Below are 26339 nucleotides of genomic sequence, written 5' to 3'. Positions count from 1 at the left end.
AGCGGGGTCGGCTCCGCGGTTGCGCCCCCTGGCGCGCTCCTCGGCCGCACGGCGGCCCCGGGCCCCGGCGCTTGCGTGTCCCCGGCTCCGCGCGCCCCGGCACGCGGCGCGGGCAGCTGGCGCGGAGCTCCGGCGCCTGCTCGCCCGCGACCCTCACTTCCGTCTTCCCCCGCGGTAGGGCGGTGTGGACAGTCTGTAAATTCCCGCTCCCGGCCGCCGAGGGGGGCCCCCGCCAATAAACTCCCGGCCCCACCCCCAAAACGCCCCATCCCTTCCACGTTGCGCTTCCGCTGCCCGCGCGCGCTCGCGGCTCTCCCGGACGCTGCTTCCACGCCAGCGGGGACGGCTGCTGATTGCAAAGTGCCCGGGCGCCCGGGCCGGGAGGGCCATGGACCGTCCGTGCGCACCCTGGCTGCGTTTTTCTCACAGTCATCTGGCCTCCTGGGATGTCCTCTGGTGAGTCCTCTTCCCGTCCCTGGGAACTGCGGTCATGAGCTGTCTTATTTTTAAAAGTCTTTTTTTTTTTTTTTTAATTTTTTTAGCTTTTCAGAACTCAAACCTCTATAACGCTCACTCCTCCTCGGTGTGCTCACTACCTTGGTCCTGCTGAGCGATTCCCCCCACCGTGCATCAGCCCAGCGCCCCGCACCTCCTTGGCCCTCTCGTTCAGTTCTCATTTCTACCTCAGGTTGCACGGACACGGACGTGAACTGTTCTGGGGTGAACGTCCTGGTGCCATTGCAAAGGTCAAATAACATGTGAGAGAGAGAGGGAGAGGGAGAGAGGGAGAGAGAGGGAGGGAGAGAGCGAGCAAGCGAGCGCTTGAGCCTGAAAGGGCCCTCGTGGGTGCCGGGGTCCGGGAAAGTTGCGTCTGATGGGAGCGGGCCGTGGGGTCAGTGCTGCTCTGAGACCGCAGGACTCAGCCAGGACTTTTGGTAAAGTGCACGTTCACGGGGTCCAGCAGCGCCGTCTCACCGAAATGCCACTGTGTGGCAAGGCGGCGGCTGTCAGTTGTCAGTTGGGGGGGGGGGGGTGTTGTACCGTTTTTCTTTTTTAAACCCCCACAACCTCCCAAATCACGCAGGAACGCCTTGCCTCTCCGAGGAGGTCGCACCTGGACCCGCCCGGAGCCATCTCCGCGGGCACCCCGCGTGAGCAGGTGCACAGGTGACGACGGCACACCTGGAGCAAGCCCCGGGGGAACCGCGGATGCTCTCCTTCCCAATACCTAGAGGCTCAGAGGCCAACCTCGCAGGGAGACCTGGCCTCTCGCTCGCGCACCCGCCCACCCGCCCACCCGCTTGTGGTGGGCGAGCAGGGATGTGAACGCGGCCAGTGCGCGGGGCTCCCGTGGCCACAGCCCGCGCGGGCCGACGCTCGGGGTCTTCTCTGTGTCCCCCCTCTCCCCCAACAAGTATCATTTCCCTTCGCCGCGGTGGACAGAGGTGAGAACCTATTGTTTAAGCCCCCCGCCCCCCTTTTTAAAAATTTCTCGCGAACTGTTCTTGTGGTCAGGGATGGCTGACTCGACACCCCCCCCCCCCCCCGCTTTCTTTCTTTTCGTTTTTTTTTTTTTTTTTCTCTTTAAATTCAAAAGCCCTCTTGGCTTCCAGACAGAAAAGTCCTCCAGCTGCGGCGTCACCCATCCCCCGACTCGGGCTTCCTCCCCCTCGGCTGCTCTGAGCCGGCTGGACCGTCAGCCAGGTCCGCGCCGCTGCGCCCCTCGCCCGCTCCCCCTGCCCACCTACCCCAGGCCGGGCGTCCAGCCCCGAGGAGCCGGGGCCACCCGCGGCCGCGACCGCGCTGCGAGCCCCGCTCCCCAATCCCCGGCGCCCTCCTCCGAGGCTGCCGCGGGCGCGCAGGGCGGCGGGAGGCGGGAGGCAGAAGAGCAACTTTCGGGGCGTCCGGAGCCCCGCGCCCGCCGCTCGCGTGCCCGAGTCGAGGTGAGTGCGTGCCGCTCCGCTCTCACCTGGAGCCCGCGCGCGCTCGCTCGCGTCGGAGCCGGGGAGACGCGCGTCTCGGAGAGGCCCCCGCAGCCGTCCGCAGCCTCCCCGGGAGGCGAGCAACAGGCGCCCGAGCCTGGACGCCGCTCCGCAGCTCCGGGCGGCGCGGGAGGAGCAGGTGCGGGGCGGCGGGGCGGCGGGGCGGGCCCCAGACCCGCGCCGCAGGCTCCTGCGCGGCCCCTGGCGGGGGACCCGAGGCCGGCGCGGGGCTGGCGGGCTGCGCTCGCCGTGCAGCCTTCGGGGGGGCCAAACTTGAGCGAGACCTGCTGCGTAGGTGAGGACGGACGCGGGGTGCACGGGGTCCCTGCGCACCTCTGCGTGGTACCGGGGATTTAGTGTTTATTTTTGGTGGTGGTGGCTGGGGGAGGAGTAGGTGGCAGGTCAGCTCAGGGCGGCTCGGGCCGCTAGGTGGGCTTGGGCGACCCGAGGCCGCGGGAGGGGACTTCCGAGGCGCCGCGGACCGGCCCCGCCCCCCGCACCCCCAACCCGGAACCCGGAGGGCGCGCGAGTCCCAAGTCCCAGCTGGCGCCAAGTTCACAGCCTGGAGCGAGGGTCTCCAGCAGCCTGGACGATTTACCAACCCCCCCCTCCCCCCTTAAACTCGGTTTTTATTCGATTTTCCCGGGGGTGGGGTGGGGAGGGGGTGGGGCTCCCTGGCCGCCGCCGCCTGCGCGTTCCGCAGCCGCACGGGCGGCACTGAGGTCCGCCGCACAGGGACCTGGAAGCCCGAGGCTCCGCCGCGCGCTCCGGAGCGAGCTGGGGCGCCCGCCTCGGGGACCTGGCTGCGGGACGCAGGGGCAGACCCCGTGCGCGCTCCTGGCCGCGCGAGGTGCGGGGGCTGCCCGAGCCCCCACCCGGGGGGTGGCTTAGACGGGTTGAAGGCAGTCAGATGTGAGTAAGCAGAGGCGAGGGCGCCAGGGTGTAAAACTGTCACAGCTGATGGAGGACTGATGGTGCCGGTGATGCCAGGGACTCTCCGGGTGTGTTTGGTCGTCGTGCGGTGGAGCAGGTACGGTCTGAATGTCTCTGTGTGATGGACAGCTGTGTACCCCGGGCTTGACCCGTCCCGGGATGGTTCCCCCAGCCCGGTTCCAGCCTTGAGCGTGTGTGTGTGTGTGTGTGTGTTCCTGGGGCTCTGTGTGATGCACGACTTCTTGATATGCACATTGGAGACTCTGTCGAAAACCCTGGGCATGTTGAACGTGCCTGCACCCAGCCGTGTAACAGTGTTGCAAAGATCCGGTACTTGGGTGCATGGTGGGGGTTAGAGGAAGGGACCTGCGACCCTGGAGCCACAGGGCAGGTGCACTTGAAGAAATGCGCTGGGACCCTGCCTCTTGCTAAGGTCACAGACCTCTGGGTACTCCAGGCACTTGGTGGGGGGACTGGGAAGGGCGTCCTGGAACAGCAAGGCAATGCGGGACACTGGAGAGGGGTGTTCTTTGGGCATTTTCATGTTCTCTCAGTCTTGAACACGGGGTGAGGGCGGGTTGACAGATGAGGGCAGGAGAGCTTGCCCATGAGCAGGCTTCGGAGGGACCCAGATGCAGAGATCTTTGGAGTTAGGAGACCAGCCAGAACACTGGGGTGGAAAAAAAAATCAAAATTCGGAAAACTATGGAAACAGTCATCAGAATGAATCTCTATAAAGTTAAAGTTTGGAAGGTGTTAGATTGGGCAGCCTACCGATTTCTTCCACTAAGTGTTCCTAAGTTTTAGAAATTATTGTTGGTGGTGTTTTGTCATGTTCCACTGACATGGTGAATGAGGGTGGAGTTTCCACAAGGTGAAGCCAATAAATAAATACCAAATTGTAAAACTATTCCACTTGTTAATGACACTGTCTCTTCTCTAATTGCATTCTTTAAAATTTTCTGGAAATATTTTAATGCTTACATTTGTTGATGTGGATCTGTGATCAATAGTTATTCTGCTTGTAAGGCACCGATAAAATCTTGAAGATCATGTACAAGATAATTGCAACTTTGGTTTGTGAAATTGCGAAGTTACAGTACTTTCTCTTAGTTGGATGGAAAAGGTAGTTTTTATCCTACTAGGGAAAGTAATTTGTCAATGAATTTCAATGCTTCAATTCTTTCTCATTTTATCCTGTTAAAGTTAATGTAGCAATTATGTACACATAAGTATACTTATGTATTCTCCATTTTTGAATGAGCAGAGAAGGGATTTGCCTTAAATCCACGTTGTTTTTAATAACGTTTTCCAAATGAGATAGGCTTGATACTATGTAATGATCAATCTCATTTATTTTTTAATCTGGTAATATGTAATTCCATCCTCTCAGGAGATATTTTCTCTCAGGAACCTCAAAAATATAATAGGAATGTGTATTTTCATAAACTGTAGTACATCTTGATTTCCTACATGGAAAAAATTTGTTATATATTTTAAGTAAAACAAACCCAATTGGGAAGAAACCATCAGCACTCAAAATAGTGTGTGTGTGCCTGTGTGTGTGTATGTGTGTGTCTGTATGTGTGTGTGTATTGGGAGCCAGCTGGAGGGCACATACCCAGTTTCAATCGTTGGTTTTGCTCCTAGGTTTGTGTGGTCTTTAAAGAAATGCAGACTTCTTTTCAGAATAGTGCCTCTGTGTGTTTGTCTATACAAGTTCACAGAACACAACTGCTAGCATTGCAACTTGATGCTTCATTATCAGTCTGTACTTTAGTTTCCTAGATTTCCTGTTATTTTGTGATTTTTACATAATTTTTAAAGCAAGTAGTTGCTGATTAAAATAAATCTAATATTGAGTAATTTAAAACCTGGAAAATTAGTAATAAAAGAGGTCAGGCACAAATGAGAATATGATACTCATCGGAAAAGTTTAACACAAAAATAATCTTCTTAAAAATATCATAATGGTGCTTGGATGTTATGCTTTTGACTTATATTTAATGATGTGCTCTTCTAAAACTCATGTTTTCCTCTTCACCCTCATCATACTGGGTTATTGGGAAAAGTGAAGTGCTGATAGATGTAGGGTTCCTTCTTGAATTTCAGTTCTGGTTCTACCTGATTAATATGATTGTAGTAAGATTTCTTGCCTGCTATTCATTTATTTTCCTCATCTCTCATTTGGAGAAGAGAAGATCTAATTGAGAAAGTTGTAGGTAAGATGAGATAGAGATGAAAACGTTTTAAAAGGACAAGAGTTATGAAAAATATATTTTGCAAAACACATTTGTTTGAATTTTTTGATTAGTCTTTTTAAACTTGTCTTTTGGTCTGATGTATCATGGTGCTAAAGTGTTTAATCAGTACCCTTGTTGGTGTTTTGATCTTTTGTAATTAAAAAAAAAAACCTGAAATTTTCTGAGGGGTGTTAGTTCTTATCGGCAGGGTATTTACCTTGGCCTTAATGCAGTTTTGGGAGACTACTTTTACAGACTGGTTGGCTCTTGAATGACTTGGTAGTGTCACTTAATGAGAAGAAAGTCTGATTTCTTAGCAGAATTATATTATCAACCTGATTATTTCTGTTCTTAATTGAAAACATGATCAAAGTATTTTTGTGTAACACCTTTAATATGAAAAAATATGAAAAAACCTTACTTTCTAGTTTTATCAGAAAAAATGGAGCAACATTTGGCATTGCTGGTATTTTAATTTAGCAACTATTTGGATTATTTCACTTAGAAGCTTAGAAATCTAACTTGAAGCAGTTTTTCCACATACCCCGCATGATTTTTATCGATTTGATGTTCATGTTATAATTCATTAGTTCTAAAGAAGAGCAAATAAAAATATTCTGGGCATGAATATTATTAATTGCTTATTAATTGTTAAAAGAAGTCTGTATGGTAATAATGTTTACTTTGTTCTGGAGCAGAGAAAATGAATCTCTGAGGCTGAAATTCAATCATACCCACTAATGGCTCTTCTACTGAAGGTGTAGCTGGAAGTTCTGGCCCATTTCCTCTTTTTTTTTTTTTTTTTTTAGTTTGAAAAGCGGTAGCCACTGAAACCATTTTATGCTGGTCGTCAAATATCCTCATCAATAACATTTTAAGTCTTTTATCACTATCATTTTAAAGCATATTTGATGAGCTATCAAGAATACTTATATCCAGTTACCAACTTGCAGTCCTATCTAGTTACACATTCTCTACAGATTATTATTTCATAAGCTATAGATTCACTCCTCTGTGCTTAATGCTCTGAGTAAAGTATCCGTCCTAAGTTGTATAGTGTTGCCCAGTTTGATGTTCAGAATAACTAGCTAGGGGATGCTATAATAATAGAACTCGACCTCATTAACCCGTCCCTTTCCTACAAAGATTAAAAGATTAAAGTTATAACTAATATGTTATCAATGACGAGCTGATTGGATTTACAAGCTTTTATCCTGGAATAATAGTTATTGATTTTTAGTGCGTATCTTTAAATGAGAAAGAAAAATTGAGTTGTTGGAAAATGATAATCTGTTGAGTTGAGTAAGCTTTGTAGACTCTCATTCTATCTTATTCATTATTAATAATCACATTTCACAATTTTCAAAATTTCTCCCCAGACTAGAGTTCAAAAAGGAGTATATCCTCAGTTTGACCTACTTTGATTGTTTGTTTTGAGAAGTATTTGTTTTAAAACTGAAACTCTAATTTACTTAGATGTGGATGCCTTTAAGAGCACCCAAAGCATAACACATTCCCTTTAATAGCTAATAAAGTAGCTACCATATTGTAGTTCCAGCAAATTAAATCTATAAAATACACATTTATTGATTAAATTAATAAACATGTGAACATTACATTCAAATGTATTGTAGCTCTCTGCTATGTAAGAATTATTCCCTCATAATGGTGTGTTGCATTGAAATTCCATTATAGATTTATTGTGAAAGAATACTTATAGATAGACTTATTCTTTCTGAATTCTGTGAATATCAGCCAAGCTCATCAGGATTGAGCTGCTTTTTATTAACTTTTCTGGACTCCTGCATTTTGTTAATTTTAAAAGCTATCTCTAGAATATTACACTATTAAAAAACAATCTAGCCTTGGGAAACCAGAACTGAGTAAGCATAAATTTGAGATTTCTCAGTGTCAAATAGTGGCCAGTACATAGACACGCAGTGCTTATAGAGTCATTAAACACTTGCTCCCACAAAGGAAACATTTTTTTCTTAAGAACATTTCAGATGATATACACAAAATTAAGTGTATATGGAAAAACACTTCAGTTAAATCAGAGAATAAATTTAGAGATGAAATCATGGGTTTATGTAACTACCATATCTACAAATCACATGTGTGTGCAAGTTGAGCTTAAAACCATGTTCTGTGTCAAATCATTGGTATTTGTGCTTTTAAGACATATGTTTTCAAACTGCTTTTCGATATTTAATTTGGTAGTGCTGTACAGGAGCCCTTTCTGGCATAGCTAAAGAATAAAATTAATGCAGTCAAGAAGTTCCTCGGGTGGATAATATATTCAAGTGCCTTTCATGTCCTAAGTGTGGTAACATTTCTGATGGTTTGAAAAATTAGCCTGTAAATGTATACATAGAGACCAGGAACTGTCTTTTTCAGAAGTGAGCATCTCTTAAATAATAATCAATTCACTCTAAATTTTTAGAAGGATAATCATGAAATGTTGGATAAATCATTCTTCAAAGTTAAACAAGATATTAAGATAATTAATGCATGATTTTCTTAACACTTTCTTATGTTGAACAAAGTATTATCTTAAGAAAATTAATGCATACTTTTTTAACATTTTCTTCTGTGTCACAAAACATTAATATATAGATCATGTGTAGCTTACCCAAAATACTTAAATTTAATGATCTTGCTTGTTTCTAGTAATAGAATTTTTAATTATTCACCTAGACCGCTGGCTAATTTTCATAGTCCAGTTGCAGTACATTTCGAAAAGTAATATTTTCAAGATCATACGAACAAGTGAGGAAGAAGACAAGTTTTGAAAATTGAATGATCTAGAATAAAATGAAGTATCAATTGCCCATCAACACCACCAACAAGAAGGAAGTACCTTTTCTTCCTGAGGACTTATATCACTCCAAAAGGATTTTTTAAAAACGATTTTTATTAAAGTTTATTTTTGAACAAACAATTATGATGCAATAGTTTTATGAAATACTTTTCCTAGTCATTGAAGGTTTCAGTCTGTTATTCAGTCACGGGGAGAGCTCTATTGTTTCATTTTCTTTTTAACGTAAACTCACGGAAGTGAACCCAGTCTACTGAGAGAATTGAATTTTTAACTTCTTAACTAAGAAAAAGAGATTCCTGAAGAATTTATTAAAGGACACCTGCTGGAGCTGGCCTCTTCCAGTCCAGCTCTCTGCTGTGGCCCAGGAAGGCGGTGGAGGATGGCCCAAGTGCTTGGGCCCTGCACCCACATGGGAGTCCTGGAGGAAGCACCTGGCTCCTGGCTTCGGATCGGCACAGCTCTGGCCGTAGCGGCCATTTGGGGGGTGAATCAATGGAAGGAAGAACTTTCTGTCTCTCTTTCTCTTACTGTCTAACTCTGTCAAATAAAAAAAAAAAAAGACATCTCCCATACCCTTTAGGATTAATTTTAACTCTCTTTAAATTAACTGTTTTAAGCGTATTTCTCACCTCTTTGTGGAGACATAGCTTGTGGGTTGACAAGCCTCGCTATCTTACCAACACACACACTTTTGCCATGTATCACTTCGTGTTTCAGAACTTTTGCATCAAGGTTATTTATGTTTTTAGCGTGTAGCTATAGCCATACTGGAGCAAAAATAATTCCGAGTGTCTGTATATCCTCTGAGACTCTGATGAGTTTCAGTCTGTAGATTTCACCCGGCCACAGGATGCAGAATCTTTACATATCTTATTTTACTAATTTGAAAGACAAAATAACAAATCATAATTCATTTGAAGACAAGTCAGAATGGACATGCAAGATCAGTCCTGTAATTATTAACTTTTACACCTATCCTTGACAACTACTGTTTATCAAATCTGACTTAGAATAAGTATCAATGTCCCAATATGAAATGTTACTGAAACCTTTCTTTCTCTTCAGTAATATCAAGTAGATTAGGTAATCAAAAGGTTAATCACAAGATCCATCATCTCAAAAGTGACCAAAATTTGAAATTTCTTATTTTTTTGAAGATAAAGATTTGTTGTAGTCTAAGCTGAAGATGATAGCTTGTTTCCTTCAGGTTTTAAAACGACAGCTGTTAACTGTTCAATAAAATGTATCTATTTCTAAATTTTGGTCTCAGATAAATCTAGGAACAATGAGTCATGTGATTGTCATTTGGAAGATAATTCCTAACAGGGCTGGACACTGTGATTTCAGAAATCACCAATTCATATGCACAAGATATGCCGCACGATAGGTAGTGATCAGTACTCTGTATATACCATAGTGATGTTCCATTTATTCTTTCTTGTAATTTCCTTCAGAATTTGTTTTATATAAAGACTGTCTTCAAAATGCAGATTTTTCACATACATTTACTTTGCTTTTCTTTTGAAATCTAATATCATACAACCTTTTTAGTTTCAGGACAGTTCGGGCTATTTTACAAGTTAAAGTAGTGTGTTGATAAGAGTGGAGGCAGATGCTTCCTGTTATATAAAAGGTTAGTTAGAGACAAAACAGGAAGGTATGAGAGATATTCAAGAAGTTCTTGTAAAATATAGATTATGAAAGAACTATAAATGAATTTCAAATTTTGTATACCAAAATTCAATTCTCTTTGTGAAAATATATATTTATTTGCAAGGTAGATTGGCAGAAGGGAGTGGGGAGAGAGGCGATATCCTCCATCTGATGGTTCATTCCACAAATCTCACAACACCCCAGGGTTGGGTTAAGCTGCAGACAGGGGGCAGGAACTCCATTTGGGTTTCCCACATAGGTGGCAGGAACCCAAGTGCTTGGGCGACCTTCCTCTGCCTGCAAGCTGGATAAGAGGAAGCTGGGTTGGAAACAGGGTAGCCAGGACTCAGAACTGGAACTGGCGCTTTGATATGGGATGTGCACACCCCAAGCAGCATCGTAACCATTTTGTGCCACAACATCCTCCCTAAACTCATCTTCTAATTCCATTTGCCATAAACTCTTTGGAGCGCCTCCATGTTACTGATACCAGGCATGGTTAGATTCTGTATCATGTGAAAATATGGGCTGTGGCAGCATCTCTAAACTGCAAGGTTGGCTGTGCTGAAGTTCGTGGCTGGAGAGGCATTCTTCAATTAGAAACACCAGATTCCATGTGCTTGGCTAGATGGTTCAGAGAGCTTTGGGGGATGTCAGATACAGCTTGAGATACTTGGTGCTGGATTGGCTTTCTTATTGTAGGTCACATCTATTTTGTTGTTGCTATTTGTTTTTAACTGTGCATTGGATGTCTGATAAATTGTGTGCACTGGGTTAAACCTAGGGAATATAATAAAAGATACCATCATTGCTCATAATGATGCTTATAGATTTTTTCTATTTGCAGTACACTATTTTAATTAATACATGAAAGCAAATTCGTGCCTGGTCACACATTTTATTTTCAACACACATCCAATTTTGATATTGTAAATTCAACTTGGAGATGAGGGTCTTGTTTCTCGGCACAGGGATAAGTTGACAAAGAGGGTATTAAGGGATAACTCTTAAAGTGAAATGGAGGAGCTACGACAGTTCTGAAAATAATGTCATTACAACTTGCGGCGTGATGTTTTAGTTGGTATTTTTAAAAAGAATTTTTTATTTATTTGAAAGGCAGAGTTATAGAGAGCATAGGCACAGAAAGAGCGAGAGAAAGAGAGAAAGAGAGAGAGAGAGAGAGATCTTCCATCCCCTGGTTCACTCCCCAAATGGTCACAATGGCCGGAGCTGGGCCGATCTGCAGCCAGGAGCCAGGATCTTCTTCCGGGTCTCCCACACAGGTGCAGGGACCCAAGAACCTGGGCCATCTTTCACTGCTTTTCCAGGCCATAGCAGAGAGCTTGGTGTGAAGGTGAGAAGCCATGTCTCCAACTGGTGCCCATGTGGGATGCTGGCACTGCAGGTGGTGGCTTTACCGGCAATGCCACAGTGCAGGCCCCTTAGTTGGCATCTTGGTCTGTGTGTGTGTATTGTTTTATTAAAAAAAATGGAAATGGTATCTTCTTTATAGTAGAACATTTGCAATGGGTTATTCATTTTGCCCTTAGCCATTTTAATGGACAGAAAGTCAAATTAACCTCCAGCATTTTACTTCAGAAATTTATTTTTTCTCATTCCATCCACTTGTTAGTAATAGGGATCTTCCACATGCTGTATTCTCTTGTGGGTGCCGCTGACACATCAGTGAGTGAAGCAGCGCCAAGTCCCGGCTTCCTGTTGGCTAAACTGCAGTGGGACTAGTGCCCTGTGAACTGAGTAAAGCTGTGACCCAGAGGGACAGATTTAGGGGACTACTGACAATATATGCAGTAAGACACTCCTGGATTGAATACGTTTTAACTTTTCCATTTTCTTACACATGGATAAAAAGAATCTGAATCTTATTATTTTGAAATTTTAAAGCTTTTTCCTATGACCCTTATCATCAGAGCTTTTTTTCTTTAAAAATCAAACTTTTGTAGAAGCTCCTTAAATGTAATATTTCTTTTGTGCTTTTAGAAGACATACTTTTGCTTACCTTTTTAATGAAAAAGCTTCTAATTAAACAGCTTGTTTCAATTTGTAGGTTTGGTTAACTCCAGGATAAGTTTTGGTGGTTGGATAGATCAATAGATGTGTTGTCTATTTTTAGTTTCCAAACTCCAAGATAATTTACCCCAGCACTGAGTCTTTTCTCTATTAATGATAACACTTTAGCTAGCTAGAACAGTATAAATGCCTTTGCTGAAAAAATAATAAATTTTCAGGTTTTAAAAATAAAAAAAAAAGAATGCATTGAAGAACAAAGAATGCATTTGGGACATTGTCCATAAAATCAGGTGCAAATAGTACATACCTGTGTACATAGCTTGCACATATTATGATGTTGAAAAAACCTTTTAAAATTAGCTTTATTTCTCCAGTTTCCTTAACTGGACATTTGTGTGACAAAATTCTTTCAGTGACAAGAAATAATAATACAGTAGCCATCTTAAATCTTGATGTCTGCAGCCATTATTTCTACTCCACTCCTATATGTAGATTCTTATAATCTTTATTGAAACTGCCTCCCCTTTCACTGTTTTGCTAGGAAACTACATTAATTATAATAAATTTTCTGCAACCATTAAAGGAAAAGATTCTTGGGACACTTGTTAAAGGATGGTAAGACAGAGTTTTATGCAGGAGAGTGGTATTTGGCTCAACTTCAGATACACAGAGGAAAATGACAAGGGGTAAATTCAGAGCTAAGGGTAGGATGGAGGTCTGTGGATGGGAAATCACTCAGCGGAGTCGTGAGGGATCTGGGGGTCTCCATAAGCCGACCTAACGGGATCCCAGCTGAAGATAGGCCAGGCTGCTCGGATCACCTGAGGGTCGTGGGGCACGGGGAGCCTGGTCAGGTGCCTGTGGTGGTGGCATGTGGGGCATTCTGCTCAGACTGGCTGAATGGGACCCGGCAAAACAGAAACACCCGGGTCTTTCCAGGAAGGGAGTTCAAGGGAGAGCATCTGCTGAAGCAGTCCTCATATTTTCCTCCAAAGTTAGGTTGTAACGGCGAACACCCCTTATCTGACCTTCAGTGTCCACTGTGAATGAGAAGCAGGTAGCATCTGAATCTTAGCGAGCTTTTCGTTGTGAGACCATCTGTGTTGAATACCATGGTAGTATATATTTATCTGGCAACCCAGGTGACGTTTATAGTTTGGAATTCTAAGAACCATTTCGCCTGTGTGCCGGACAGCACGAAGGGGTGGAGCTCACCGTCTGCTCAGTTTTCGGATTGGGCCTGCCATCCAACCATTTACCTGGCCTTTATAGGGAGGCCGCGATCCTATTTGACAGGATCAGGCAAGAGATTAGTTCCCTTTGAAGAATGCACTCCTCAGAGGAGTGCCCAGCCTCATTAAGATGGAAAACACTTAGGGCTGTAATTCAGAGGCCTTGCGTTGCCTGATCAGTTAAAATAAATGAGAAGGACCCTCTGGAGCACAGCTTCAGCAGAGTTAAATGATTAGCAGGATACACTTCCAAGGCCAGCTTTATGCCATACACAGGGGCTTGAAACAAGGAAACATGGTTCTTATGAAGGGGAAAAAAAGAAAGATGGCAAAAATTACAATAGCAGAGCCTTCCTAAGAGATAAATTTAATATTAATCTCCTGGCAGTGCAAGCACCTGTAAAGAACATCCCACGTGCGTGTTCTCGAAGGTTGCCGTGTGCCAGATAGTGTGAAGCAGGAGGGACACAGGGGTTGCGAAAACTTAATCCGTGCCAGCAAGCCCCTCATAATCCGGTGGTGAACAAAGGTGTTAAGAGAAGATAATCACCTCACATTGTAAAATTGTAGAAAATTCATGAATGGAAATCTGTCCCCAGTCTATACTTATCTTAATGATTTCCAGCATACCGTCTTGAAAAGAATTCAGAGTAGTGATTAACCCACCAGGACATTTGTTTTAACGTTCAAAGTGAATTACTAATTCAAATAAATGTTCATTTAGTTTATTTTTGTAATCTCTGATTGCGTATATTCAGGTTGCCTTGGTGCCTTTAGTTGAAGAATTTAGTTTTGATTTTGAAGTTATCACTACTTTTTAACTTTATTGCCTTAAAGGCATGTCAAAGCACAGGAAAAATAAAAACTCATTTTTTCTCATTCCTATTTATATCCAGTGATAATTTGTATACCTAAAAGTAAAAATTACCTTTTTTACTTTTTTACATACTCATGTTAACTTCAGCCAAAGCACAGAGATAATGCAACCCTGTTTCTCTTTTTCTGGTTGAGCATAGAAAAAGCTGTATCACCTACTTAGTGGTCCACATTGTGCAGCATTTGCAAGACATTAAAACTTGATGGATTATCTGAAATTTTTATATGATGAAATATCAAATTTGAGTTAGTTCATTTGGCTATTTAAAAATTCATTACCTGGCCAGCGCCACGGCTCACTAGGCTAATCCTCCACCTTGTGGCGCTGGCACACTGGGTTCTAGTCCCGGTCGGGGCACCGGATTCTGTCCCGGTTGCCCCTCTTCCAGGCCAGCTCTCTGCTGTGGCCAGGGAGTGCAGTGGAGGATGGCCCAAGTACTTGGGCCCTGCACCCCATGGGAGACCAGGATAAGCACCTGGCTCCTGCCATCGGATCAGCGTGGTGCGCCGGCCACAGTGCGCCTACCGCGGCGGCCATTGGAGGGTGAAACCAACGGCAAAGGAAGACCTTTCTCTCTGTCTCTCTCTCACTGTCCACTCTGCCTGTCAAAAAAAAAAAAAAAAAAAAAAAAGTAAAAATTCATTACCTTTAAATGAGCAATATCCAGATTAAGACAGAATAATCTAGCGTTGTTTGAAATCTAAAATTGCAGAACGTAGCTAGCGTTTCACCAGAGCAGTAAAGCAATGTGTCATTACTACAGTACTTGTAATGACGCTCAACAATAAGGCTCTCATTCTTGCATTACTCTGACTATAGGCTGTGTGCCCTTGTGAGTGTTCAGATCTAAGAATCGAGATGTGCGTGCATGTAGAAAATGTTTGATTACATGACACACATAGGTTTGAGCGTGTGAATCAAATTTAATACTTGAGTATTAACTGCTGTTTAGAAGAGCAGTGCCTACATTTAAAACTATATTCCTTTATCCACGGATCTTCCCTCCCATATGGGGTTCTAAAATACATTTTTTTTTTTTAGCCGTAGTCCAGAGTTTTCACACTTTTGTCTCTTAAAATAATACTTGTTGGAAATGAACCACATATTCTTGACATTATCTGGCATGTTTTAGAATATAAGAAAACTGACCTTAATTAAAATTTTATGATTGCATTTCAGCAAAATATTACAAGTCATCTAATTTCACTGAAATTTTATTACATCTCCCATTGTGAGATACCAACTCTGTTATAGATATGTTGAATAGTTCCTTTTTTTTTTCCTTTTAGTAGTGTTATAAAGTAATTTATGATACAATTGAATCATGAAAGCCTATTGGATTAATCTTGTAAGTTCTCTGAAGATAGGTAAATTAAATTATTCTGACCATGATTAGACTTTTCAACTCAATGAATAACATATGCAATATGAAAAAATAGTTTTTTGGTTTTTGAGTTTATACATGTTTCAAAAGGTGTTACATTAAATCACATTTAGTTAACTTAAACTATCACCCACATTGAAAATGTTAAATTATACAGACACCCCTGAAAATCCATAATATGCAGTTATTAAGATCACTTGCTATAGCCTGGGAAAATATTCCTTAATTTTAGTTTTATTTCAGTTTTCATTGCCGTTTCTCATACTTTATAATTTAACTTTTATTTGTAAGTGACAAAATGCTAATGAACAACTTTCACTCTGCAATCAGTCCTAATTAGGTTGTAGTGTGGTGGAGAAGCGGGGAGACTCTGGTATTCAGCTTGATTTCAGATGATTACTTCTGAATCCTTTTTGAACCATATGCTTATTCACTTTTTTATTCAGTTTTCTAGATAACAAGTGGTGATAATACTATATACCACATTCTCCTGCTGGAAGGTGAGATCGGGAAATATTCATGACATACTTGGCATACCCAATGGCCTTAACAAATGTCTATTTACTTTTATACAAAGATATAGTTATGTTTTATAAGTGTGGTAAATATTCTTTTTGGAATTATACTTGCAAATAATGAAGAAGACTAAAATTTTAAAATATGCAACAAGTTCAAATAAAATCCAGTTATGCAAAAGCAGCAACAACTGGACAGTACATTTTTTGTTCTTTAATACAATTTCATTTTATCATCATTGTCTTTTTTTTCCTCATAGGGAGTTATGTTGACTGAAATTAAATTTATGATTTATAAATTAATATATTATTAGTATATAATTATATAATTCATATAATCAACTTACATAATAATTATTATTGATTTTTATAAATTAATAATCAAGCATATAGCCTTCCAGCCAGGCAGGGACAAGCTATTCAATTGCTACTTCCATATTGTTATTACTTAAATATGACTGATAGAACAGTGTAGTCACACTGTGCTCCTCTGTGAGGTTTGTGTTTGTGCTTATTGACTAGGATCTGTGTTTGATTTTTGTAAATGCTTTCTATCTGTAGAAGGTATGAGTAGTAGAACATAAGTGAAAAAGTTCTTAGTTTTCCATAATCATATTGATGATCAATCCCTTATTTGTCTGTTTAAAGCTAGTAAATTTATTGTTAGGCATTTATACCCTTACATTTAACAGTTTTTAAAATATAGGAATGTTTTGCTTTGATACAATTGGGACATGTCATTTGTGTTTACTGGTTGGACATGGAAACCATAACTTCAGAATTCCATTTCTTTCATTCAACTGACAAAGCTGATGTCATCCTGAGGCTTAACTCTGAGGCCAACTCCTCTGTCAGTATTTTTTTCATTTCATGCAAAAGGAGTTTTGTCAACCTTGCCATCCACATCACATTGATTATGCCTCAACTTAGCACTTATTTAATCCACGTGTGTTCTTTCACTGAGCCCTTAATTAACCCTTAAGTAACATGATTTCAGGCACTTTGATAACTGTTCAACTGATAACTGCCAATTATTCCTACTCTGAAATAAATCTAATTGAGGAAGGAGAGACACGTAGGCAAAGTGAACAAACATACAAATAAGTATGCAATATAAATGTGCTATACTAGAAGTCATCTTGGGATCATAAAATATGGCCAACCAACCTAAAGAGCCATGGAGAGCTCTGAGGATAAAGTGGCAGTGCCGCCTGAGGTTTTAAAGGCAGATCAAGAACCTGCAGGTGAGATTCTGGTTTGGGCAGAGGAGACTGCACAAGCCAAGATTCTGGGGAGAAAACAGAGAGAGAGGTGAATTTGAGGAATAGAATGATTTTTGCAGCATAGTTTGTTTGGTAGATAATGGTCACGGCACATGTAGAAGACGTAGATGAAGAGTAAAGCCTTCGTTTTAGAGCTTGGATGTGATGTAGAAGGCAGACTGGACAACTGCACCAGTTGGGGTATAGGAGTTGTACATTAACTTTATACAGTAACTTTATTAGGATAAATCTGACTAAAGCAGAAAGAACAGATTAGGGAAAGCCATTGGCGTTATGAAGGCCAGTGGTGAAGGTGTTTCTGGAATTCAATTTAGAGGTGGTGGTGGTGGTAGTGTTGGGAGTACAGAATGAGCCAGCTGAGTAGTGTGAGGGGAGAAGGAAAGAGTAGATTTCTACTGAGAAGACAACACCATGGGACTTGGAAACTAGATACTGGCAATGAGTTGAGCAGGTGGGTGAAAGTGATGTTGAAGGTAAAGACTGAGTGAAAGAAGGGCCATTTAATGAAATACAGAAGGAGGAGGAGAACAGTTGGGAGATTTTGCATCTCAGTTGCAGGGGTGTGGGTTTTTGTCAGGGTGCCCTCCATTACGCATCTCTCCCTCAAGTTCCTGAGGACAAGAGTGTTTTGATTTGAGTGGCTTGCCACCATCTCAAAGCATCCCAGTATGTTTAAGACCTTGAAGGCAATCCGTACAATTTCTTTATTGTGCTGGTTTTCTGTATTACTATTCCTACCAAAATGGAATTGAAAATAGTGAATAAAAACATGTAAAAACTGCTAAAATTTCACAGAGTGGAGATACTGTTTAGCAGATCTACCATTCAGTGACTTATACAATGATGCATTTAATATGTATTTATTTTAGAGCCAGCAGTTACTTAAACATATGATAGAATAATCTTCATATGTTTATATGTTATCCATTATGGGAGAATATGTACATATTTTATTTGAAAATAAGTGATTCTAATATTTGATATTTAAAAGGGTAGCACATTTTATTAAAATGTTGAGAAAGAGTGTGGATTTTTAAATGCAATCCTTCTGGTCTTTGAAGACATTATTTTGAAGATGCGTCATTTTTTATTTACAATCAAATCCATGTTAGTGATTATATTTAGAATCTATTTTATAGAGCAGTCTAGTGCACACACAAGGCATTTGCATGGCCTTGAGAAAATCAGAGAGTTTTCCTTTAGCTCTTGTTCAGTACTTAAAATCTCATCCGGGGGAGGAACGAAAAGATAGAGATAAAATGGTAAAATATAAACTGGTGAACCAGTTGATGGATATGTAAAGTGCTTATATTAATCTTCAAAATTTCCATCAGCTTTATACTATAGAAAATAAATAAGCTTGACACAATTATTGTATGAAACTCGAGAAATATTTTGGACATGTTGGCAGCAAAAATCAAAGTGAAGATATAGAAGAAGTTACAGAGCATACCATGTTAAGTGTTTACCGGTTAGTTAGAATCAGCATTATCATCCAATCAGATAGTGGCTGATGACTACCTGTGATCTAAGAATGAGCTTTTGTGATGTGACTCACCGTTCTGAAAGATATTACATCTAACTTGGAAATTCCCAACATTCTCTGTATGTATTTGTGATTTCAACTATATTAGAACTTTTCGATATTATAGGAAATATTTAATAAATTTCAATATTAATATGCATTTCAAACACAAAACAAAAACGATGCACTGCTATTTTTCAATAGGATTGCAGCTGGCTAGTGAGGAAGATACTGTAACCTAAAATATATATCATATAAATAGTATATATGTACTACATATTACATACACAGATACCCATTGCTATATATAATATAGATTTTATGTGTTACATATTACATACATAAATATCCATTACGATATATGCAGTGTGCTTTTATGTGTTTTCTTTCTGAATAGGTTTCTGTGCAATTTGCAAATAGGCAATCAGGAGGCAATACTTACACTGAAATTATTCTGAGTTTGTTATGTACAAAATATTTTTAAACAGCAATATATTTCAAAGTTTGTTACTTTTTTGTATTTTATTAAAAGAAAAATCTGAGTAATACCTCTTTTCAATTTATTACTGCTTAGACATGAACTCAAAATTTTTGGTTTTTTAAGATTTTGTTGACTTTTGTTCTTCATTCTTTTTGTTCTTTTATATAAAATGCACCCTTATGTGTTCCAGAAAATCTTGTTCGCTATTGGCCACTTGGGTTGTTATCCAGAAATCTTAAATTCAAGATCGCTTTGTATTTTTTCTCATACTTGAGGGAGAATAAATAATGAATTTGCTGATAAGTTTAATAATTTTTGTTTCTTTCATTGGGCCTTGGTATTTTCTCCCCTTAGCAAGACATGCAAGTTTAGTTGTTTACCTTCCTTGTGATTTCCAAGCATCCTAACATTGTGTCAGGCACCAGTATCATTGAGAACCCACGTTAGCAAGCTGTTTCTCACACGAGGTATTAACACGTATGGATATTAACACAGTCCTAAGAAAGGAACTTGTGAAGGCCCTCCAGTCATAATTTAAAAATTAGAGCTCATCAGAGGTGATTCAGCTGTTCATTTACCCACTTCCGTGACAAACCAGGATATTACGTGCTCTGTCCATGGATGTTGGGTCTAATAACGCCTGTCCTCAGGTGGCAGGCAGCGTTTCTCTGCCCCAGGAGTCCCGGGGCCCCTTGTCTCTGTTTTATAACTCTTTAGGAAACATTCTCCAAGGCTACTTCAGTCGAACTTCTGTGTTTATCTTATTTTGGTTACTCAAAATATCTGATATACCCCAGAAACAAAGTATTTCAAGAGCTCCTCCAAGTTACTTCACATTTAAACAAAGCTGAGATGCCATATGTTCGCAAACTTTCCTTTCAGAAAAATTCATTTCAGAACAGAAGTGGGGAAATGCACCCAAATGAGGATTAAAAGAAACAAATATATAAAAACTAATAGTACCATGTCATTAATAATATTTTAGGCAGTTCCCTATTCATGATTCAAGAAATTCTTTTCTTCTTCCCATATATAACGATGGATAACTGTATGAGATGACAGGTTAGTTTGCTCCAGTATATGATCATTTCATTATATATCTCATTATACTATTTACCCTAAACATGCATGATAGCATAAAAATGATGGAATACAAAGGCCATGAAGCATCCTCATCATATACGATAAAGATGACTCTGAAGATGCGGCTTTAGGGTAATTACACATTGCAAAGTTACAACATTTTAGAACAGAACTTTAAATGTCACCTAAGACAATCTTACTCTATTTTTATAGCTCTTTGTGTATTACGAAATTGTGCAACTCAGTACCAAGAGTTGGGTTTAATTTTGTGGCATATAGTTCCATAATTTCCTATCAGTACGAATTATGATTCGAAACACTTACCAGATGTCCTTACCATGTGCCAGATGCTATTCTAGGTGCCTTTGCACAGTAACTCATTTAGTATTTGTGGCAGTTATGGAATCTGAAGCAGAAGAGGTCGGCAAGTTGCTGGAGGTCACACAGTAGAGGGTAGGGGTGGGGCTGGGATGTGGTCCCTGTGTGTGCTGCCTCTTGGTGCCGTATCAGTGATTGATGAATTGGGGAAAATCTGATTTTGTTTTCCAGGGAGGATGTCCCCACTTGTTAATTAAGAAGGATGCAGTAATTCTGGTTGAAATATTTTCGGCAACATTCTTACTCACATGTTTGGTAAAAAGAGAGTTCTGTTTGGATGGTGTGACTATGAATTTCATTGATTTAAAATTATTTCCTATAATAGTAGATATTTTGTATGAAAGTAAAATAAGTGTTTGAATAATTTATAATGCATTTACTTGTGAAATTAAAACTATAGTTCTTGGAGAAATTAAGAAAGTATAGTTTTTATAACAGTGTTTAGGTTTTGCTACTTTGAATATATTTGTACAGCAAATTAAAACTGTGCTTAACAAAGATGAGCAATATCTATTTCATGTAGGGGACTTTAATATGCCATTCATAAGAATAATTTTATTTATCAGTGTAAATAAATAGTATTTAAGATAAATGATATAGTTTGCATGCACAAAAACAGTATGTTAAAAAGTACTAACGAATTGTATGGCAGTACTTCATTTATACAATGATTGAAGGACGTCTGTAATTTCTCAACTGCTATTTCAAAACATTTCTATTATACTTTCCTATTCCTTCTTATGATATTCATATTTTAAATGCCAACAATTGATAATGCTTCTATGCTGTTTAAAAAAACACGATTTTCCTTAGTCACCAGAGCAACTGCATGCATTATTGTGTAGCTCATAACATATGTGGCCATTGTCCTTTAAGTTTTATAGTGTGTAAGTGTGAATTGGATGACCTAAGTGACATATTATATATCACTGTTTTGGCACACTTTATACTTGCAAATTAATTGATAACTCCTGTAGAAATAGTTTGAAGTTAAATCATGAATTACATGATCATGGTTAGAAAAGTAAATTAAAACTATCCATGTCCTAGAAATATAGTGGCTGTTGTAATTGAAGTGTTTTCTTAATATTAAGAATTTTCATTGTGTCTAAAGTTGTTTTGCAGGCTAAAAACTCTTACAACCAAAACACAATCTCTAGTAGAATCTATGTATTCCATAGTTCTCTGTGGATAAAAAATACCATTAGAAATAATTGATGAGGTTAGAGAGGAAAATTTCAAATTGGCATTATATCAGCAGTTTTGTGTGTAAGTTATTTACACCATACCCTGTTCAGTTTACAGCTCTTGTTACTTTTCTCTTGGATGGTTATAATGTAAGTTATGCAGTTTCATCATTTATGAATAATCTGCATCGTCTCAGTTTTCATGTATTTATGAATTTTTCAGGTAGGACTGTTTATGTCATGAATAAGACAAAGATGCACATTTAAATCTTTTAAAGTCCCTGGAAGTAATTTAATTATGATTCTGTGTAAAAGATCAAATAAGCCGTTTGTTTCTAACAGGAATAATAGGACAAATTATTGTACAAACACTGCCTCCCTTATATTCTCTCTCCCACACACATGCACGATTGGATAGACAAGTACATACACAAAATATTAAATATTCATGTGCTCTTAGGCCCACACTCTATAGATTGTGGAAATAACTACACAAATAACTTTAATTCATTTTAATGTATTTCTCTAATGTAAATATAAGCAAATACACCTTGTATTAAAATTTAAACACAATAAATATGTGAAAGGTGTCCAGTTTTGTGAAGCACTTCAACAGGAAGAGAAAGCATTGGTTGACACTTCTCGTTGTTGCTCAGTATGATTTCGTGATCTGCTGAGTGACGGATACAGGGCTGGCTACGACTCAGTGACCAGTTTTCCATCGATAATATTAAAAAAGGACACAAAGTATACAAGATTTACAACTCTGAAAAGTATTTTGTTTTGCTTCTTAATAACGTTTGCTATCATCTACTTTAAAACAGTGATGTGAGATTACAACATAAGCTGCCTGAGCACCTTAACGGATGGAACATTGTCTTCTCGGGGCTAACTGATCGCCTGTGTGTTTTGTCTAGGTGTTGAGGGGAAGCTGAGAGAATGAAGGCTCTGAGTCCCCAGAGGAAGCATGACATGGCGGAGCAGAGCTTCTGCTGAAGTGTTCTCTCTGATGGCTCTATGGGAGTGGATGGCCCTGAGTCTTCATTGCTGGGTTCTAGCGGTTGCTGCTGTTTCGGATCAGCATGCCACAAGCCCCTTCGACTGGCTGCTCTCTGATAAGGGACCCTTCCATCGCTCACAGGAGTACACAGATTTTGTGGACAGAAGCCGGCAGGGATTTAGCACAAGATACAAGATCTACAGGTATGGAGCAAAGGGAAAGCAGTTGCAGAGGTGTTCTTGAAGGCTGTGTGTACCTGAGTTTTTCTAAGGGAAAGTTCCAGTTGGGAAGGGTAACTGTTTACCTTGTGCCGTGGCGATGTTTTCTTGCTGTTTACAAGTATTTCTCATAAGGCAACATTATAGAAGAAATGTGGATGATGGTGACCACTTGTGTATCACTACCAAATTTTACAGTGCTGCCTTGCCATTGAAGTAAACGCCAGCATATTTGAGGCTTTCTTCTTTTAAAATGGATCTTCTTGAATTGCTTTTCCTTTTTACTGTATACTATGCTGTACTCACTTACACCCAAATGAAAGTGGTATCTTCTGTTAGTCACTGAGCAGCTGGGTCACCCCTTCCTTTTTGACCTGAAAAATAATTGTATTCAGAACCTGAAGAAAACAGCATTGGAATAAAAAGAAATGGCAGAGGAATTGGACAATATTATTATGACCCAAACTGGAGATTTAAATATATGACTTCATCCTATAATACCTAAATAACTTACACAAAAGGAGTCATATATTAAATCCAACCCAGACTGCCTGTCCAACTAAGGCACCGGGAATCGAGTATACAAGTGGTTGCCTGAATGGATTAAACTATATTGGTTTATGCCATAAAACATGTTTTATGCAAAGTTATTATGCTGGTTTGTTTCTTAATGACCAAAGATTACAACGTGACGTTATCAGAGGAGCATTCGTGTAGGCACAATTATTGTTTTCAATGTTTGTGTCTAGGTATCTCTGTAGACACTATTACATAAACATTTTATTTTATGTTGTATGTGCAGCAGAGGGCACTGTGTTTCAGGTCTGTATGGAGTCTTTGTACAGTGTTGTGAAAAAATTATAAATCTTACAGCAGTGGATATTTGCAGAAGGCAGTGCATGTACTAAACAAGCTCCATGAATTATCACACAATTATTGCTGTGCTTTATAGAAAGTAAGAAATCTTTTAGTCCAGGCAGCCAAAGCATTGTCATGAGTCTAAAGAAAAGAGTCTAATTTGTCTTTAAAAATGAAATGACAAATACTAAAGATTTTCTTTCTAAATGCAGCAGAACTAGTCAACAGATTATGAGTCCTGATTCATTCATTTTATATGTTTGTTGGTTTAGCCAGCTGCTCTTCACAGATTGCGTGAAGCTACTTGACTCTAAGATTGTAAGAATGTCTTATATTCCAGCATTCTGCAAGATGATTTTTAACAGCCTGTCGAACAAACTGGTGTCAGAGCATGTCTTCATGATCTATTGGCATTTGCAGCTGGAGGTCTGAGGTGTTGTCTTACCTGTGATGGTTGTGGTTTGGCGTATTGGTCCATCAGCTCTCAGTTGCAAACATAGCTTGACATGATTTTAGAGGTTCTGGTCTGAATGCAAGGGGCATTATTGGGATCACAGTAGTGAAACATAATGAAAGAATAACATATTGAGGCATGTTTGCAAGGCTCATATATTCTGTTTAGTTTTATTGAACACTAGTTTTGAAGAGTTTTATTAGCCTTGTGCTCATCATTCTTCCTATGTCTGTACCTCTGTGGTTGAATATGCATATGTGGATATTAAACCTGCTTGTAAGGAAATGGTTGAGTATTTCCACTTACACCAGAGCCAGACTATCTGTGCTTTGAAACCTTTTAAACAGTGTATTGAATCTATTATAATCTCTGAGAGTTGTGGAGAGATGGACCATATATCTGTTCATGGGGTTCCTTTAGTCTTGGTTTAAGTGAGGTATTTCACTTATCCAATTTATACTTCCTTAAATTTCAGAGAATACTCTCTATGCATCCAACTGATATAATAGATCCAGGTCTATGCTCGTAAGTTAACATTATTTTTGAAAGGTTAGACTTTCAAATCTAGGTATTAGAATAGCTATTTTTTGTTGTTCTAGTTTTTATTTTTCCTAGATTCTACAAAAATAATTGCTGGAGACTTTATCTTTCATATATGGTGACCCTAAAACAGAAAAAAGTTGGGACTATTTCGAGCTTATGGATGGGAAAATACTGTTTTTCCATGTTTACGTACTTGATTTATCATTTGAAAAGGCCACATAATTTTTAAAAGTGATCAGCCAAATACTGCTTGTATTTGGTATCCCAGTCACGAAGTCTTCCATGTGGCACATTGCATTGACATAGTTTCTGAAAAGCATTAGTTCTGAATGTAAAGCATATTAAGCCTGTTAAAATAATTAGGTCAAACCTCTTTCAGTTGTCTTATTTCATCTCCTCGGAAACAATATATTTTCCTTTTCAGCTTAGTTATAAAACAGCAAGATCAGAATCATCAAATATTACTAGGATCATAGATAGAAGTAACATTGTTTCTAAAAATATATTTAAGAAAATATGCATTTTTATTGACTAATAGGACTTATATTTATATTTAATTAATGTGTATATAAAGTGTTTTCAGGTTGTGCATTCGAAACTCCATTATTGACTTAACAGATGATTAATTCGTAGGTAGACCGTTGAATTGGAAGATTTAGAATTAGGATGTGACCATGTTATTTTCTAGGTATTAAAAATCAGGATTTCAGCTACCTTTCCCTTTTACCAACAGTTAATAATGGAACGCAAGATTGGGGTATCTCAAGTAAGTATTTTCACTTTTAGAAATTGGGCTATGTCTGAAGAAATTTGTTTGACTCTGAAGTGTAGGGCAGGAGCACCAACCCCTTATCATTTAGAATCTTGCATTTGCAGTTTGTTCTAGAAGCATCTTCAGGCAGGATCCCCACCCCACCCTGGTGAGGATCCTCTCCCCAGGCGCTGGAAATCCTCTTCCTTTTAATGAGAAGTGATTCACTCTCAGTGATTCACTCTTCAGGCAGTTATCTTGAACCACTGATGTGAATTCTAAGGTTACAGACTGGCAATTTTCAATTCCTACAGGAAACCTTTCACATATGTAAATCCTCAAATATGGTGACACAAAACAAAAGTCTTCTTTCTCTTCTCCAACTCCTGCCATGCTTTGGTTAGCCTCATATGCAAGTCCATAATAGGACGATGATTTTCTTACAGTCTTTCAAACACTGCACAGATGTGCTGTGTTCTTAGCTTGCTTTTCAGAGCAGTTTTTCAAAGAGTGGCACAAATTTGAGTCAGAACAGGAGACAGTTGAGATAAATGTTCTGTCCTGTTGTCGTTGTAGTTATGTTCTATGGAAAAAATAGAATAAGAAGATGATTTGGAAAGGACATGAGTCCAGAAAAAGAAGAAAGAGCGGATCACTTGATAGGTGACAGGAGTCGGAAGCAGTTAGTGTGTGAGGAAGGGTGTGCTTTTCAATAAATGATTCTGCAATGAAGGTCCCTTAGAGAAAAGTTGAAATTGGATCCCTTCTTCATTCCATGTACATGTCTATTTTGGAGGTAAGAAAGATCTCAGTCGTAGACAAAAAACTGAATATAGAGAAGAAAACAGAGGGCAGTGTCTTCATGAAATTGGCATTCCTATGGACTTTCTTTCAGAACACGAGACGT

General features: G+C 40.0%; 1 protein-coding gene across 1 annotated transcript in view; it reads left to right on the top strand.

The window, feature by feature from the left end:
- The first annotated feature begins 352 nt into the window (after window positions 1-352).
- Window positions 353-26339, top strand: part of BRINP3 (BMP/retinoic acid inducible neural specific 3) — a 510736-nt gene continuing 484749 nt past the window's right edge. The window contains exons 1-2 of the mRNA XM_062211230.1: window positions 353-456; window positions 22526-22811. Coding sequence (XP_062067214.1) covers window positions 22576-22811 — 236 coding nt within the window. The 5' untranslated portion in view covers window positions 353-456; window positions 22526-22575. The remainder of the gene's footprint in view (window positions 457-22525; window positions 22812-26339) is intronic.

The sequence above is a fragment of the Lepus europaeus genome, chromosome 14 (genome assembly GCF_033115175.1).
Source record: "Lepus europaeus isolate LE1 chromosome 14, mLepTim1.pri, whole genome shotgun sequence".
In the NCBI taxonomy this organism is placed as follows: Eukaryota; Metazoa; Chordata; class Mammalia; order Lagomorpha; family Leporidae; genus Lepus; species Lepus europaeus.
The sequence above is the reverse complement of the archived record's forward strand: the minus strand, read 5'-3'. Positions and strand labels throughout refer to the sequence as shown.